Source organism: Palaemon carinicauda, chromosome 27 (assembly GCF_036898095.1).
Source record: "Palaemon carinicauda isolate YSFRI2023 chromosome 27, ASM3689809v2, whole genome shotgun sequence".
Classification (NCBI taxonomy): Eukaryota; Metazoa; Arthropoda; class Malacostraca; order Decapoda; family Palaemonidae; genus Palaemon; species Palaemon carinicauda.
This window is the reverse complement of record NC_090751.1, coordinates 17,720,749-17,737,931: the sequence shown is the minus strand read 5'-3', so window position 1 is coordinate 17,737,931 and position 17,183 is coordinate 17,720,749. Positions and strand designations below refer to the sequence as shown.

At 43.0% G+C, this 17,183-nt stretch overlaps 1 protein-coding gene and 1 long non-coding RNA gene across 3 annotated transcripts in view; one reads left to right on the top strand and one right to left on the bottom strand.

Annotated features, from left to right (window-relative positions):
* Nucleotides 1-17,183, bottom strand: part of LOC137620578 (collagen alpha-1(XVIII) chain-like) — a 467,446-nt gene that overhangs the window by 42,460 nt on the left and 407,803 nt on the right. Inside the window, exons 25-26 of the mRNA XM_068350835.1 lie at nt 10,682-10,774; nt 10,100-10,234 (exon numbers count right to left, since the gene is read on the bottom strand). Of these exons, the coding sequence (XP_068206936.1) occupies nt 10,100-10,234; nt 10,682-10,774 (228 nt within the window). The remainder of the gene's footprint in view (nt 1-10,099; nt 10,235-10,681; nt 10,775-17,183) is intronic.
* LOC137620581 (uncharacterized) overlaps nt 1-17,183 on the top strand; it is a 252,514-nt gene that overhangs the window by 210,552 nt on the left and 24,779 nt on the right. For both annotated transcript variants that reach the window (XR_011040078.1, XR_011040077.1), the window contains exon 5: nt 10,062-10,245. This is a non-coding gene — a long non-coding RNA (uncharacterized lncRNA). The remainder of the gene's footprint in view (nt 1-10,061; nt 10,246-17,183) is intronic.

Here is a 17,183-nt window from a genome sequence, read left to right as displayed (position 1 = left end):
GGTGCTCCGCTTGTCTGTGGCACCTACAGGAGGTAATCTGACCGAAGAGTTAACTTATCATCCTGGCTCCTTAACAGATAGATCATAAGAACCATCTAGCTCCCCCCCTCCCCCAGGGATGTTCTACTCAAATATTTCTTTGGTATTAGATCTTGGATATCACACAGCACAAAAGGAAAAACCTATTTTTTTAAGGGGTGCTATGTTGTCTCCAAGACCCCTTCCTCTCTAGTTTTTTTGTAAAGAAGGGAGGCATATGAGCCTCATTCTGTATTATAAAAAATGGTAGTAGTGTGCATACTAGCGAACAGGTTGCTTCAGCTAAACCGCCAATATTGATTCTTGGTGATATTCATCGTGTGCCAGATGTATTTCAGCATAAGGGGTGCTATAACAGATTCAATAGAGCCTTAATCCGTAGGTCTTCCTTATACTTGCTAAATCGGTGCTGAGCTTGAAGTAAGAAGGACTATATTTCTTAGGCATTTTCTTGTATTGGATTCCATGTTCTAGCCTTTCACAGTTTAATTCTTGGAAACCACACAGGACCTCCCCAAAAATAGGTTTTCCTTTGTCAAAACCCCTTTTATTAAACCATGAATGATATACAGTAGTAGTGAATTCCTGCATTAATGATGCATTAATATACAATTTAACGTGCCCTACATCAGCAAGATACAGCATTACTGTAAACCACAAGGCATACCCTATGTCTGCAGGATATAGAATCATTGTCATAAGTTTTTCCTTTTTTTATACTGGTATGGTATATGCTTCAATTACGGTTCTTTTCACATATATGTCAGTGTTAAGAATATGACAGGAATAAGGTTACATTTCTGTATGGTTACATTCTACAATATTACATGCATAGAAACATTTTAATTACCAGTCGTCTATATAAAGAATTTTTCAATTTCTTTTAAAAATATGCTGCTTATGAAAATAAGTATTAACACAATTTATGACATTATGAATACGGTTAGATTTATGTTCTGTAACATAGTCAATAACCAGTAAACTACCATAGCCTACCATGCCAAACCTTCCCTTACTATAAGTCATCTAAATGCAATATGTATTACAGTATTAGAATGATTAATAATAGAATTAAATATAATTTGATTTTTATTTTAATTCTGTTTAAGTTGATTGTGAAATTGTGGTAACATATGTTATACAGTAGTGTTAAATTTTATTGCAAACATTTCATAACCAGTCAGTTAACATACCTTGGAAAAAACTTTATCAGACTTTTGATGGGAAGAGCCTTCCAATTTCCGTTTGCATCCAGTAAAGCAATGTATTACTGTGCAGTATTTTGTGAATGGAGCAGTATATTATCATAATTAGCCATAACTATAGATAGAAACTCACTTTTGAATGAAAGTGTTTGAAATGATATTTAAGGTATTGTTAACTGAAATCACTGAGAACACCTTACAAGACTTTATTTGGTTTGTGTACAACAGGTTGAATCTCTAGTGAATACCCCCAATGAGCACACTATATGAGACTGCTTTATCAACAAATACTAAGTGGGTGTAAGGGTTGTTTCAAGATAACGTCAAATAGAGAAGGCAAGCAAGGAAATTAGGTTAATAACGAATGGAAGCACAATATATACAATATGAACACATTATTTGTTAATGATTGCCTCTGGCATTAAGTGGTTGCTCAAGGCACTACATTGGTGGGAAGCTTAATAATAGTAAAGTAAACTATACAAAGGTTCCCAGCTCATTTCCTTTGTAGAGAACATTAGACATGAAAATTATGGAAGCATATGATAAAGGCAATAGATAAGGCTGTACAAAGTGATTGGTGGGCTGGCCATATTTTGTCTGATACATGTATTATACACCATAATCTGAAGTGTTAGGCAAAATACAAAATATAATTGTCAAGAAATAAATTATTTGAAGTGTTAGGCAAAATATTATTTTCAAGAACAATGATTAGAACTGTAAGGATAGGGTCTAACTACTGTACCTAGGTATATAACATTATCTAAGAAATGGAATAGGCATAGGCAGTGGTAAGCATTAGGCTATAACTGGCTCATATTACCTAAGAAAGGGGAACACACCATTTATAGCATATAGTGACTAGAATTTTTAAGTATGCTAAGTTGCAATGATCTTATGAGTCTATATATAAGGGCAACATATTAAAAATCAATTTACTTCAGTTCATAACTAGACATTTTTTATGAAACAAAAGTATAATGGCTTATCAGGATGCCACAATACAGTATTTAAATTTTGACTGATGTGAACAGAATTTAATTGCAGGATATACTACTGAACTATAGAGGATATTGTATCTGCTATTTTTATCAAAATATGGAATGGTCTGTTATCTTTAGAATTTACTATGAATCTATGAAAAGAGACAAGCAGTGGTAATCTTCAGAATATAAAGTAAACTAAAGGTAATATGTGATGCCTCATCTACACTTTTTTCTAAGTCTTCTATGAGACCATAAAAAGAGTAGTTTGTTGTACAAAATAGTTTAGTATTTCTTTGCTTTTCAACCTCCCAGGAAGAGGGAATATGAAATAAAAGTAATAAGATGAGGTATTTCCCAGAGCACTTATGAATGCATACTGGGAACTACACATCCTTCAGATTAGCTGAAAGCATGAAGTCTCCTTCTCTGATGGAATCAACACAAACCATACTATTTCCATCCGGAATTTAGTTTGGTTCATTGAAAAGAGATAGATGACCAGTCTCCAGGCCCCAGTTGACATCTCCACAAGGAAGAGTTGATTGTAGAAGCAAGGAGAATCAAGTTGAACAACCTCAAGTGTATTTTCCTCCACCTCTTTCATCTCTGCCAGTAAGGCCATAGCTTTGGTAATGGTGGAGGATTGTTCAGGAATACTACTGGTCTGTGAGATAAAAGGGTCAGCGATCCAGAAAAGATTGCTAGTATCCATCCTGAAGGACACTCGCTACCAAAGACTCTGCTTCATGTATGTGGCAGGTTTCCTAATGGCATCCCCCAATTTATGCAGCAGGAGAAGGTGGTCAATGCAAACATCAGTATTCTTCTCTATCTCCCTTCCTGAACTGGTGAGATTTGGGGCCTCGAAAGGGCTATGTATGCACAAAAGGTCTTCAAGTGGAAGAGGTCACAGTTGGTCCTGAACAGGGTGTAGAGAAGGTCACAGTGGCCTTCTTTACTACTAATCCTTAGGATATGGCTGCAAATGGTTTGGCAGTAGATACCCTTGAAAATAAAGCTCTCTTGAAAAAGACTACACAATGGATTGAGAAGTTCTGAGAAGCAGTTCTCCACTCTTCCTGTGCAGCTTGTATAAGACTCCTCGGAAGGAGGAGTGTGTCTGCCCACACCCATATTTCAGTGTGTCAGGAGCCACCTCTGGACCAGTTGTTTTCAGAATCTAGAAACAATAAAGGTCCCTCCCTTTTGAAACCCAGTTAGCCCTCTGGTTTACTGCTTGGTGTGCCAAAAAGGTCACTGCCTTCCTACGAGACAGCACAGGACTCCCGTACATCACCAAACACTTGGGTTGATAACCTCGTTGTCCTTTCGAAGTACATCATTGTGCCTGACCACTGGTCAAGCCTCAAGACTGCTTAGAAGGCCAAAGTAGAGCCTCCATGGAAGCTGACTCAAGAAGATGAGAAAAGTGTGCCTTTGGACTTAAAATTTGACAGTTTAAACTGAAGAGGCAATAATGCAGCAGACTTTGGCACATGAACCTTAGCTGCCTCAAGAGTGAGGGGGTTAGGACCATGTCTGATTGACTGGAAGTGAACTAGTTCTCAGAGCCACAGATCTAATCATCAATTCAATCCAGGACCAAGCTAGCAAGACCCATCCATGGCAGCTCCAGAGAAGGCTTTAACCCTTGATCAATGACCGAGATACTACCTGAAGGTGGTGTCATGGTCACCACCCCTTGTTCATTGCGCTCACAAATGAGTAATAATGTCCACAAAAGAACACTGACTAGGATTTCTCTGATCATGTTGGTACTGGACCAAGGTTCGGTACCTGCAACCTTGCAGGTATACAGGGTTGGTAGGCTGCTCCAGAGATTTATTCATTTCCCACAAAAAGAAAAGTATTTCAACCCAAGGACAGAATGAACAATATAATCAGGACTGATGATGGCCCAGGAAGACAGTCATCAGGGAAAGGAAAATTTCTAGCCTCGATCAAAGCAAAGGCAGAAGAAATACCTTGTACTCTTCCCTTTGTTCATTGAGGTGGAAAGTGAGTCTTTGCCTTCAACCGTTGGCTACGTGTAAGGATGCAATGATTACGCCTGTGAGACCATCTTTTCAACATTTGATACCGTAGTAATCTGGTCAGAGAAGGAGCAGCAGTCCATCGTACAAGCTTCTTCGACACATCGTCGACTGGAGTGCACAGGGCCAAGCATCTCTATCCCAGGTGATTACCAGGATGGTCCATGTATCTCTCCATCCCCCAATAAAGAGGGGGTGTTGTCTCTTATTGTGACTACGACTACCCTTCCTGGACGACTAATTGATAGAAGTGTCAGTCACAATTGTCAGAGGAAGAGGATGAAGAGGAGGAGGAGCAAACTTGCTTCTTCCTCTTACCAACTTTCCTCTTGGGTTCTGCAAGCAGAAAATTAGAGGTCTGAGCAACCATTGGCAAAAAAGCTTCAACAAGGGAAGAAACTACACAGGATTCTCCAATTGGAACCACAACACTGGGAAACACTATCACAGGGAAAGTGTTTGCCACACTCATTTTCACTAGTAACACAGTTACTGGCACAGAAAGGGAGGAAGTCTTGGGCAACAGGCACGGGTTTATGTGCACAAGGGTGAATGGCACAGAGTTACTGTGATAGATACTGGGGTGACATACAAAGGTTTTACTGTCCCCAGTCCTTTTTTATGCCTTTTCGACTGAGGTAGTATTTCAACCACAGGTGTGGTGCATGGGTCTGGGTTCCTTCTAATGGCCTTTGGCTACATCTACCACCACAGTCGTGCAAGTCTTCTTTACAGCCATCATGGGCTTATGGGCACACTGCAGCATCCACCACTGGAGTCAACACTACTTGGGTCATCGACAAAAGGTTAAATTACACCTGCAATCACTGGGATCAAAACTGAATTTACTGGCACCAGGAGCAAAGTAGCCTCAGGTACCAGCTTCATTAAAAAGAAATTGAAGGCCTACCTGAAAGATTAAGGAAGGCAAGTTTCTCTTGGGTCAAACTATTTGTTGGTGGTCTGCACATTAACGGGAGAGCTTCCAGTGACTGCTGTTACACGGCGATCACCCGGTAAACTCAGCTCCACCAAAGCCTGTAAACTTGCTGATGCAGATCCAAATTTTCCTTGATCTTGCCACATACTCCCCTGAGATCAAGCCAGGGGAATAAGTGTAGAATCCTCAGCAACAGTTGTACAGTACTCAATGAGGAGACCAAGGAGCTTTAAACCTTCAACATTATCATGGGCATTACCAATGATAACATCAGAAAAAATGTAGCCTTCTTCCTCAAAGCATAAGCCTGCCACTGAATTGAGGCCACAATCTGCACTCGGCACATAGGATAGACTGTGAAGTCATGCTCCCTACAAAAAACCCTTTCCTCTGCATTTATAGTACGAAATTGAATAGCATCCTTAATCAATATAAGTCTAAACAATAGTACATCCCTACCAATTGCCTGTGAAAACAAATGTGAAGAGTTTTTGGCAGGAGTATGGACAGGGATACCCACCCACGCACACCACGTGTTGTAAATGAATGCAACAGCCTTTCTAGCTTGGGTTTTTGACATTCCTTATTTTAAAGGATGAAAGGTTTCTATACACACAGGAACAAACATCTTTCCAATAGGCTGTTTTGAATGAGATCACATTAATACAATTCTTCATGTGATATTTTCTCTTAAAAAAGACTGGACATGGAGCTATGGAGAAGTCCTGAATTAATATCAAGGCCCTTGCCCTTTTAGTTCCAATCTAGGGGTCAGTGGCCAGTATACTTATACATTTTTTGTTAGTACAAAATTACTATTCTTTCTTCCCTTTAGATACTGTGGGCTTTCCTTATTATACCTTAATATTATTAGAAAGGTAAAAAAGAGTTTTTCTTTCCAAGAACACCTGAGAGAGATTGACTATAAAACCATTCCTTAGCAAGATATTCAGTAGTAGATCCAGGCCAAACAAAATTGCTGGAACAGTCACAAAGTCTGATAGGGCTGAAACCTTTGAACTGAGGATAGGACAGATATATAACAGTGGCTAACCCATAAAAACAAATGAGTCTGTTTGTTTAACTGAGAACTTCATTTTGTTGCATATGCACATATAGAATTATTGAAGAATAATTTTGTCAGACCTTAATTTTATAATAAAGCTCAAATGGAGAATGATAAAATGCCATGAGGATTTTAACTTCTTCCTGGATGAAGTTTGCACATTTCAAAAAGACTACCATATAGTAGCAAATTCTCTCTGCTGTTTGTGCAAGGTAAAGATATTTCAATTAAATATGCAGAACTTGTTACATTTTGATTCTCTAGGAATAAACCGTTATGCTTGCCATCAATGATTCAAAAGATCTCTTCCCCTTAGCCTATTGATTGTGAACCTTGTAATGGCATTATGAAGTGTGTGCCCACTGTGGTGCAATGCATGTATTATTGTACTAAAGTATCCCTGTACCACTAGTAATTTTTCATTTTATTTTTCATCTATTTTTGCTTTGTGTATACTTTTTATATTCTTTTCCATACTCCAATTTTATCCCAATATTTAAACGAATCCCTTTTAGCTATGTTTCATGGGACTCGAGGCAGTTTGTAGGTTAACTTCAAGGGTCAAAAAGTTAAAAAAATGTTAAAGTTGTGGGGTTTAGATCTCCTCTGAGACAACCTTCATCATCTCCTCAGGCAACCATGAGCCATCTGGGACTATTACTAGCCCCCTCTAACCTCTCCCCCAGGCGCCACCCTGAGGAGTACCCCCGGTAGAAGGTCTCACACTGTTCGCGCCTTAGCGGGGACGCAAACTTGGGACCTCTGAAACAGAAGCCCACGACGCTACCAACCTAGCTCTCCGGAGTACGAAATTAGTGGTTAAAAGATGGTATCTAGGATTCTTGAATTTGGGACTGGAAATGACACTTAATATGCTTACCTCAAGAGGAATGTTGAATACCACTGTTATCTCAAACAAGGGTTTTTTAAGTCACACTTAAATATGTAATGACATAAGAATCTGCTGTCACATTAAATTCTACACTCCTGCGCTACAAACAGCTATGATGAGGGAGGTCTTCATCAGAGTTCCCTTAATCGGAGGGAATTTTGGATGCTTACAAGAAAAATCCCTTTAAACAGTGTACTTAACCACTTGATGTTGCCTACTGAGTATTATGCCAAGTTGGTTATTGAAACAGATTAATTCAACCTAGCTAGGTTGCAGGGAATACATAAATATGGAATTTTCATAAAAAGTAAGGTTACGTGTCTGATTCTTGTGTATAATTTATAGTAGTGAACTCCCAACGGGTCGGAGAGGATTTTCTGTCCATTTGTGGGAATTAAAAAGTGTCATGCATAAAAGGGTTAGCAGTGACACCTCAGCATCAAGTTAATTATAGGTATTTGACTTGGAGTATGGAAAAGACTAAAACATTTTAACTTGCATTTCACATACCAGCCATGGTTGTTTCATATGATCCAAGGATTCCAAGGCCACTCTTTCCACCGGGGTTAGAAACTGGCCAATCCTTTTACACAGGATATGGTCATTGACAATGGTTTAAATGTAACAATTTGTGCTGCACCACAGCTTGATCACTGTCTTTAATAGGATTCAGAATATTTTTAGCAATAGGTCTGAGGTTAGATTCCGATGGAAGGGAATTAGGCTCATTGTGCTGGGCTTGGAATCGGGAAAGACAAAGACATTATCCGGACCAGTCCCAAGGAGAATGACTGGATTGGTTACACATCAAGAGACCGGAAGGTACCAGTCTGATGATGCCTCTACTGTGAACGGAAGATCCACATATTTGGTACCTGAAGCATTGTTGTATAAGCCTTCTTGGAATTCACCTCAACAGAAATTAATATTATGGTCTAGTCTGTCATATAACTTTATGTTGTATAAGTGACTCATTATTCGCTCTAAGACTGACATTGACTGCTACCTTGTATAATGAGGTATTTAACCATAGTAGTAAAAAGAGTGAACGCCTCAGAATTTTCCAGGTTAAATCCTATTTAAGTGAACACTAGCAAATTCTAAAGTACTGTATGAAATTGTCATACTGTTGATTTGTTAACCTGAATTTTGTACAATGAACATATTCTGATGTTAACCAGTTCATGAAAGAATGCCACTGAATACTGTACCACAGACAAGTCAGTTCTTTTATACAAAATTTCTATAAAATTAACATGTAAAGTCAACCACAATTATGAAAACTGTCAACATAAAATAGTATTTTCAATTTCCCTTATGCAAATCAAAAGAAGCTTCTTTACTCATTAGAGTTCTTGGATTTATAATTTCCAAAAAACTTTATTCGTATGCTAGGCCTGACTTTAAAGATGTAGTTTTCATTCTTAGACTGATAGATAAAGAACCTGGTCAAGCACAATCTAAGCATTCCATATAGAAATTCTTAATAACTTGATCCTCATTAGTGATAGGTTGGGGATCCCTTATAGATCATGCAGTGTGAGAGAAATCCTAAAGTCCTAGACATTAGATTGCCCTGGTAAATATTTTGAGCATAAAATAAACAAAGCCTGTAAAGAAAAAAATCCCTGAATAATAGCCTTAATAATATACCACCAAGAATCATATTTCCTCGTATAGGAGCCATTTAACTATCTTCAAGAATAGTGTTGTTTCACCTCAACAAGTTACATAAATTTATGTAACACAATTTGCAGGTTGGTTTAAAATACTAATACAGTGAATGGGAAAAACATCAGAATTCATTGTAGCAGAAATGTTGAGCAAGAATTGAATTTAGAATATACAATACTGTACAGCAAAAAGGTTTAAACCATTTTACAGTGCAAAGTGAAAATCATATTACAGTGCAAAATTACCATCCCCACTTAAAAATATATACATCACAGACAATAATTCTCTGAAATTAAAATAAATCCAGTTAAAAGTGTTATGTCCAACTAAAGGTGATAAAATATACAAATATACAACTTTGCTCTAATGTATGCAAGCAAACCCATGCAAGGAAAAGTCAAAATCAATGCAACATGTAACAAAGAGGGAGAGTGAGAATGACTTATTTAAAAGCCAAGGTAACCAAATATGTGTGTATGTGTCTATCTTTTTTATAGAAAACTGAAGAACAAAGCTGCTTGCAATGACAAGAAATTGTGCTTTTCTACCTCACTAAATTATTTTTTATTCCACATTCATCAAGTCCTAGCGCCAGAAGGAAATAGTAGTGAAAGAACTGAATGATGCAAAAACATACTGAAAGTCCATCACTTGAAGAAAGGGTATCATGAGGACTTTCTTTATTTCTAGTCAAAGTGAACCAAGTGAGATGCAATCAAAATTCCACAGGCCCTGGGTGAGATCGGCCAAGAACATCTTTTATTCTAACTCCAACAAAATAGTTTGAGATACTACGCAATTCTATTTCAAGTAAATTACAATATCATTACAGTAGTTACTCAGAGGTAGAAAGAGCAAATGCTCATCAAAGCTAGTACTCAGCTAAAGTCTTACCTGTTTTGTAACAACCTTTAATTTAAAAAAGATAAATAATTAGAAATTTCTATTTCTAATAATAATGGTAGTGTGTGGAAAATATTCCACCTTTGTGAAAATGCAAATGCAGTTTGAAAATGTAAACTATGTTAATATTTTTGCAAAAATTGAAAGGTCAAACATATTCTGAAATTCTCATATCGGGAAAATTTTATCTCAACTTGAATGTTATGCAAACTGTGTAAAAGTGTTATAAGTTTAGTTTAAGTAAGAGCTATCCAAGGTCTAATATTATGTAGAAATATTCATGTGTTAGTCCTTTTTAGGAGTTAGTATATTGGACTGTTCTGCGGGCCGTGCTCACCCTAGGTCCGTCGACAGCGTTGACGAGTGAGTCCACCTGCAGAGGGGGTGGGCCTCCAGTTGGAGCAGGCAGAGGACTGGTCGCTGGGGATGATGTGCTGCTGCTACTTTTGGAAACAGTGATGACATTTCCCATCTGTCATAAAGGTAAATGTATTTCAAACAGTGTACAGTATTTTACCAGATTTACTGCAGTTAAAGACTCTTACAATTACATTAAAGTAAGAAAACAAAAGAATTTTGAAAAAAAAATTTCAGATATAATTACAATAAACAAATAGGAGTACAGTACAAGATGAGCTAAGTAGTAACTAAATTAGCCTTCTGTATTTTCTAGGGAAGGACGTCTTGTATAAATGCCTGTAGTTATATGATACAACCCCCAAAAAGACTATTGCTACATAAATTTAGATTATTTTAAAGTAGACTGTGCCATTAACACCCCAAATGAACAAAGATATTCAATCTATAATAAAGGTATTTGATTCATGCTGCATTTTTCTCAGCATTAAAACATACTACAGTACAGTGTACTAAAAAAAGAAAGTAAATTGGACTAAATGGTCATGAAGATTGTACTTACACTGACATACTGCCACCCAGCAGATATACGAACAAGCAGACTTTCTTCATTCAAAATGAAAGCTAAAGTGCCAACTGGTGACATTTCAGTCATCTGCAGAAAATAAAATTCCATTGAAGCATTTGTGCCATAAAATTACAAGCTACACAGAAAAGTTAAAAGAAGAAATTAAAGATTAAAGTTTTCTTCATTATTTGTCTTTAGTTGCCATTAGTAAGATGCAGTGCACCTGAGGATACATGGCAAAATTTGAACACCCAAAAATTAAGGTGTCCATTATCTGTTGTGAATTTTTATAGATTCCAGATTCTATTATGTATTTCTATAATTTTCCTGCACGGGGTAACAAACTGAAATTTGATCAACATAATTATATTTTTTTTCTGAGTAACAAACTTTTTCTTTAATGTAATACCACTTTAAGAGCTGAACTTTTTTATTCATGTCAAATATTATTTACCTGACCAAGATTGTCAAGGTACTGAACTTAGTAGAATCAGAGTTTTTCAACAGCAAAAATTTTATTTGGAGGATAATGAGAAATTATTTTACCTGCCCTTATTGTAACATTAAGAGAAATTACCAATCTTCACTATTTGTATAAAACTCACATGAGGTTCATATGGCTTTACCCTCAAAAGCTTACTTGCGTTGACATCTATTCTTGAAAACTTCTCTGATTTCCTTCACTCCCAATTGCTATACCCCCCTAATGTTACTGTTGCCTTATACACTGGATGGTATTGTCTGGCAAGAAACATAGTTCATCCTTCAGTAGTCATTGCAAGCTCATTGCTCTGCTTTTCCAGATCGATGGAGGGGTCGAGTATTTTTTTTAGAATTATAGTTAGCTTAGTCAGATGTCTTCTGGTCTTGAAATATACTGATGCCTTTTTGCACTAGAATTATTTTTATTGCTTGAGGAAAAAGATTCCGATTCCATTTTTGTCGCATAATTAACAAACTTGTGACATGAAGAGAAAACGGATTTTGAGCAAAGCGAAAAATCTATTTGTTCCGTAACTGGAATACAAACCATGCTATTTAAAGTGAGTAAGGAAGAGCCATAAAAATTTAACGAGGGGTTATTACCCAACTGCTAGTTGGGGGGGGGGGGGGGGGGGGTTAGGGAGGGTAGCTAGCTACCCTCCCCCCTCACACACCTGTGTTGTAGCTCCACTTTGCTTACGGCTCGGGTGCTGGACGGACCTGTCCGCTGTCACCCTCGCCTACACGACAGCCATTAATCATTGCTTTTTCTTTCTTTTTCTCAGTGTTGTGAAGTTGGCCTCTACAATGCGGAAGTGCCCTGGGTTACCTGACCGCCCTTGTGGGACCTTCATGTCTTCCATCGAGACGGATCCTCACACCTTATGCCCTTATTGTAGGGGTCAGCAGTGTAAAAGTGATAATGTTTGTATGGAATGTAGGGAGTGGCCTACCTCCCAGTGGGAGAGGTTTTCTCGACGCCGGAAGAAGTCCAAACAGGATATTTCTCCTTCAAAGGATTCTTTGAAGAAGGAAAATCCTAAGGACTCTTCTTCCATAGCCCAAACCTCCTCTGAAGCTCCCACTCGGTCGGCCTCTCGTGAGAGGCTGTCGAGTGGTAGCGTAGGCCGTACTGTTGTTGACCGATCTTGGGGTTTCGGAGAGGGAGTTGCCTCCCATAGCGAGGCAGCTGCTGCTCCTCCCCGGGGGAGGATTTAATTATTTCTCCTGATGTAATTAATAATGATCTTTTGCAGCTTTGGGCTTCCTTGGGGCTTCAGGGTTCGCCCTCCAAGGAAGCCCTGTTTGACATGATCAGGTTGGGAGCAGCTGTCAAACAGTCACCAGCGGTAGCCGAGGTTGACCCTCTGTCTATTGTCGAGGCTGTTGTAGCAGACGCTTCCAATGAGAGTGTTCAAACCCCTGCTCCTGTTGTAGCTGAAGGCTTAGCTCCCCCCTCCAAACATCCTTCGAGGGAAAAACTAAGTCCAACGGTCTCTCCTGCGGGTGATTCTCCCCCCTGGGGAAGTTCACTGACAGAGACTCCTCTTCGAGGGACTGCCGATGGTTTGCCTGCTGCTCCCAGAGGACGCATCCGACATAAGGCTCGCCTTCCTCTTCGTCGTCGAGGTCTTCCTTCTCCTCACAAGGGTGTTAGGAGGCGCCTCTTTGGATCTTCATCCTCGCAGTCCCCCGCAGAGGAACCTCGTCCTTCAGCTACCGTTCCTGCTACTTCCTTGGACCTGGACCACTCCGCAGATCGTTCGCGATCTCCTACACCTGCTGATCTGCCTTCACCTCTCCTGGCTGCTGACGCACTGTGGGCGCCCACACATCCTGTTTTCAAACGGGCACCGGTCCCTTTGGGGCAAAAGGGGCTTTCACACATTGTGTGGAAGTCCTTTAAGCGTCAGGTTTCCCCTGTGCGCCAACGTTTGCCTGCGCGCAAGCGCTCACCGGTTGCTGTCTCATCTCGCCAGCGCTCTCCAGCACGCCCATGAGCTCCTGCACGCCCACGATCTCCTGTTCGCCCTGCAGTTCCAGAGACTACGTGCCCACGACCTCCTGCTTGCCAACAAACCTCTGTGCGCCCTCGGCCTGATACACGCCATGGACGCCCTTGGTCTCCTGCTCGTCAGTGATCTCCTGCGCGCCAGCGCTCTCCTGCTCGCCAGCGCTCTCCTGCTTGCCAACGCCTGCCTGCATGTCATCGCTCGTCTGCTCGCCCTCGATCTTCGGATCAGGGCTCCAAGGAGAAGTCCTCTTCCTCTCCTGCTTGTCAGCGCTCTCCTCCTCGATCGCCGAATTGGCATCAGACCTCGCCTGCTCGCCATCAGACCTCGCCTGCTCGACATCCCTTGCCTACGCGCCATCGCCCGCAGTCTCCATCGCGCGCCCACTGCCAGAATTTCTGTTCCTGATGAGCGCCCTGCTGCGTGCCCGCGCGCTAGGGATATTCCCCCTGCATGCACGTGCCCTACGGCTTCGCCCTTACAGGCCCTTATACATCCTGTGGCTGCACTCCATCCGAGGTCTCCAGAACGCGCACCAACGCGCCCTGTCACCTACGCGCCCTGACAACTACGCGCCCTGTCGCCTGCGCGCCTAAGAGCTCCTTCTCCTGCGTGCCATCGTTCGCCCACGCGCCAACGCGCGAACTCTCCTACGCGCCAACGGTCGCCTGTGCGCCAACGGTCGCCTGTGCGCCAACGGTCGCCTGTGCGCCAACGCGCCCCCTCGCCTGCGCGCCATCGCTCGCTTGCGCGCCATCGCTCGCCCATGGGTGCACAAAAGCAATTGCCTCCTGAGCTAGGCAATGGCCTATCGCGCGAGTGCGATACCCAGTACGATGCCCAGCGCGTGCCCCACACAGGATCCGGTAGTACGGCGTGTTAGGTCATCTTCATCCCCCCCCCGTAAGTGCAGGACAGCGCGCCCAACGGAGGGAGGAAAATCTCCGGACAGGTCCAGGATCTTTTCTTCTACAGCTTCTTCCTTTCAGGCAGACCCAGTTGTAATTTCCACTCCTAGGGATCTTACGATCCCCTTCCCTCCAGAGGGTGTCTCTGACAGCGCTGCTGTCAGTCGGCTGCCCTAGTTTGGGCCCTTGATCAGAGTGGTTGCGCAGGCTTTCAAGCCCGCTTTCTCTGAACTAGGCCTCAAATCAGCGGCTACCTCAGCCCCCCTGAAGAGGAAGAGAGGAGTGGACGACATGGTTACTTCTCCAAGGGGCGAAACTGGTTCCTCGGAAGCTGTCGAGGAAGGCTCCCTCCCCTCCCCAGACTTTCTCTCCATCCCCTGTGGACGAGGGTTTTCTGTCCTCAGGGGATTCTCGTGAGGTAAGGTGTTCTCCCATCGCACTAATGGGAGAAACCCCACCTCGCGCCGAGAAGTCTCCTCGGGTGGAGGCGGAGAAGAGCCCCCCACCATCTTTGTTGGAATCCTGCATCCCTCCCAGGAGGGAGTCGAAGGACTCCAAGACGGTTCCAAAATCTTCTTCGAGGATCAGACCAGAACCAGCTAAGCCCGGGGAGAACGTCTACGAGTCCCCCCAAGAAGAGCCTTTGGGGACTGAAGACCTTGCTGCTAGTCCATCAGGAGGAGAGCCGCAGGAGTCAGAGCATGCCTTTTGGCAAGTTTTGACTCTGATGAGGAATCTTAACGGATTTTCGGATCCAGAGATTCCTACTCAAGAGGACAAGGACACGGTTCTAGACTGAGTCTTTGGTACTCAAAAGCCCCCTAAAACCAGCGGAACTTTGCCCTGGTCCCAGGGAGTCAAGAGTGCCAGAGATAAGGTCGAGAGCCAGCTCTCCGAGCTAGCCTCCTCCAGCGCTGGAAACAAACTCCTCCCCTCTCCTCGTGTCCATCAAAGGAGGTACTTTGAAATCATCGAGGAGTCCTGTTTAGCTCTTCCCCTCCACCACTTGGTGGAAGAGCTCTTCAGGGGAGTCCCTCTCGAGAGAGACTCCAACTGGCCAGTGTCGTTCTCGGCCTCAGAGATTCTCTGCCAGGAGAAGGTAGCAAAATGTGCCATGCAGGCCACTTCGTGGCTGGATATCTGGCTGGGATCTCTTGGCATCCTGATACGATCCGAAGACTTGTCTAAGGAGAGTACCAGGAAGGCCTTGGAGACCTTCCTCCCTTCCTTCTTTCTGGCACTCTTACCATAGAGTTTCTGGTCCACCAAGTCTCGAACTTGTGGGCTAACACTATCCTGAAACGCCGTGATACGGTGTCTGAAAGATTCAACTCGAAGGTCCCCAACACCGAGGTCATTAAGCTCAGACTTTCCTCCCTTTTGGGGAGTAGTCTGTTTGAGCCGAGAGATGTAGAGCAGGCGGCTGAGAGGTGGAGGAAGTCCAACCAGGACACCCTCCTCCAGAGGGTTTTAACATCAAAGCCCTATAAGCCTCCAGCACCTCAACAACCTCGCCTTGCAAAGATGACAAAGCTGGCAATAGCAGTAAAGGCAGTGGGTGTCCAAACAGCCCTTTCCCATCAAGGAAAGGAGAGGCAAGAAGTCCTCCAGGGGAGGCAAGAATCCTAGGGGGATTGGCTGAGGCTGCAAACGCTAGGATTGGCAGTCCCCCTGCATGTCCACCAGTGGGGGAATGCCTCCAAAGTTGCGCGAACAGGTGGCAGCAACTTGGGGTTGATTCCTGGACAATATCGCGTCCCGTTCATAACATCTCTTCCTCCCCTGACAGCGAATCCAGTGTCGTTGAGCTCTCTTGCCATGGGATCGGCAAGAGGGCAAGCCCTTTGGGCAGAAGTCAAGACCATGTTGAAGAAGGACGCTCTCTAAGAGGCTGTCGACGGGTCCCCAGGCTTCTACAGTCGACTCTTTCTTGTAAAGAAGACGTCTGGAGGCTGGAGACCAGTCATCGACCTCTCAGCTCTGAACAGGTTTGTCGAGCAGACCCCGTTCAGCATGGAGATGGCAGACAGGGTCAGACTCGCAGTGAGATCGCGAGACTTCATGTGCATACTGGATCTGAAGGACGCGTACTTCCAGATCCCAATCCCTCCGTCTTCAAGGAAGTACCTAAGATTCAGCCTAGACAACAAGATCTACCAGTTCAAGGTGCTGTGCTTCGGTCTCTCCACAGCACCTCAGGTTTTCACCAGTGTGTTCACCCTGATATCTTCGTGGGCACACAAGATCGGCATCCGTCTCCCCCGTTATCTGGACGACTGGCTGATCTTAGCAGACTCGGAATCAACCCTTCTTCGACACCGAGACAAACTTCTGGGAATTTGCCAAGATCTAGGGATCATGGTAAATCTCGAGAAGTCTTCCCTGCTTCCTTCCCAAAGACTGTTATATCTATGCATGATATTGGACAACAATCTCCACAGAGCCTTCCCATCAGACGACAGGATAGCAAGGCTGAGGAAGGTCGCAAGTCCTTTCCTCAGACGAGACGAACTCTCAGCCCAATCGTGGTTACGTCTCCTCGGCCATCTCTCATCCTTGGTCCGTCTAGTTCCCAACAGTCACCTCAGAATGAGATCCCTGCAATGGCGACTCAAGTCCCGGTGGAGTCAAGGACATGATTCCCCGGACGCCTTGATCCCTTTGGGTCTCGCGGAACAGACGGACCTTCAGTGGTGGGTGGCAGACGAGAACCTACGAAAGGGAGTGGATCTTCTCATCCTCCCCCCAGGATTTGATGCTATTTTCGGACGCCTCAAAGAAAGGGTGGGGGCCCACGTTCTGAACCACAGGACCTCAGGCCTCTGGTCAGAATCAGAAAAGTGCCTCCATATAAATCTGCTAGAAATGAAGGCCGTTTTTCTGGCCCTTCAACAGTTCCAACAGCACCTGGCAGGTCACTCTGTGGTGGTGATGAGCGACAACACCACAGTACTGGCTTACATCAACAAGCAGGGAGGTACCTTTTCAGAACAGCTATCCCATCTTGCAGTAGAGTTACTGAGATGGACCGAAGTCTACTCGATTCCACTTTTTGCTCGCTTCATTCCGGACAAAAGGAATGTGCTCGCCGAC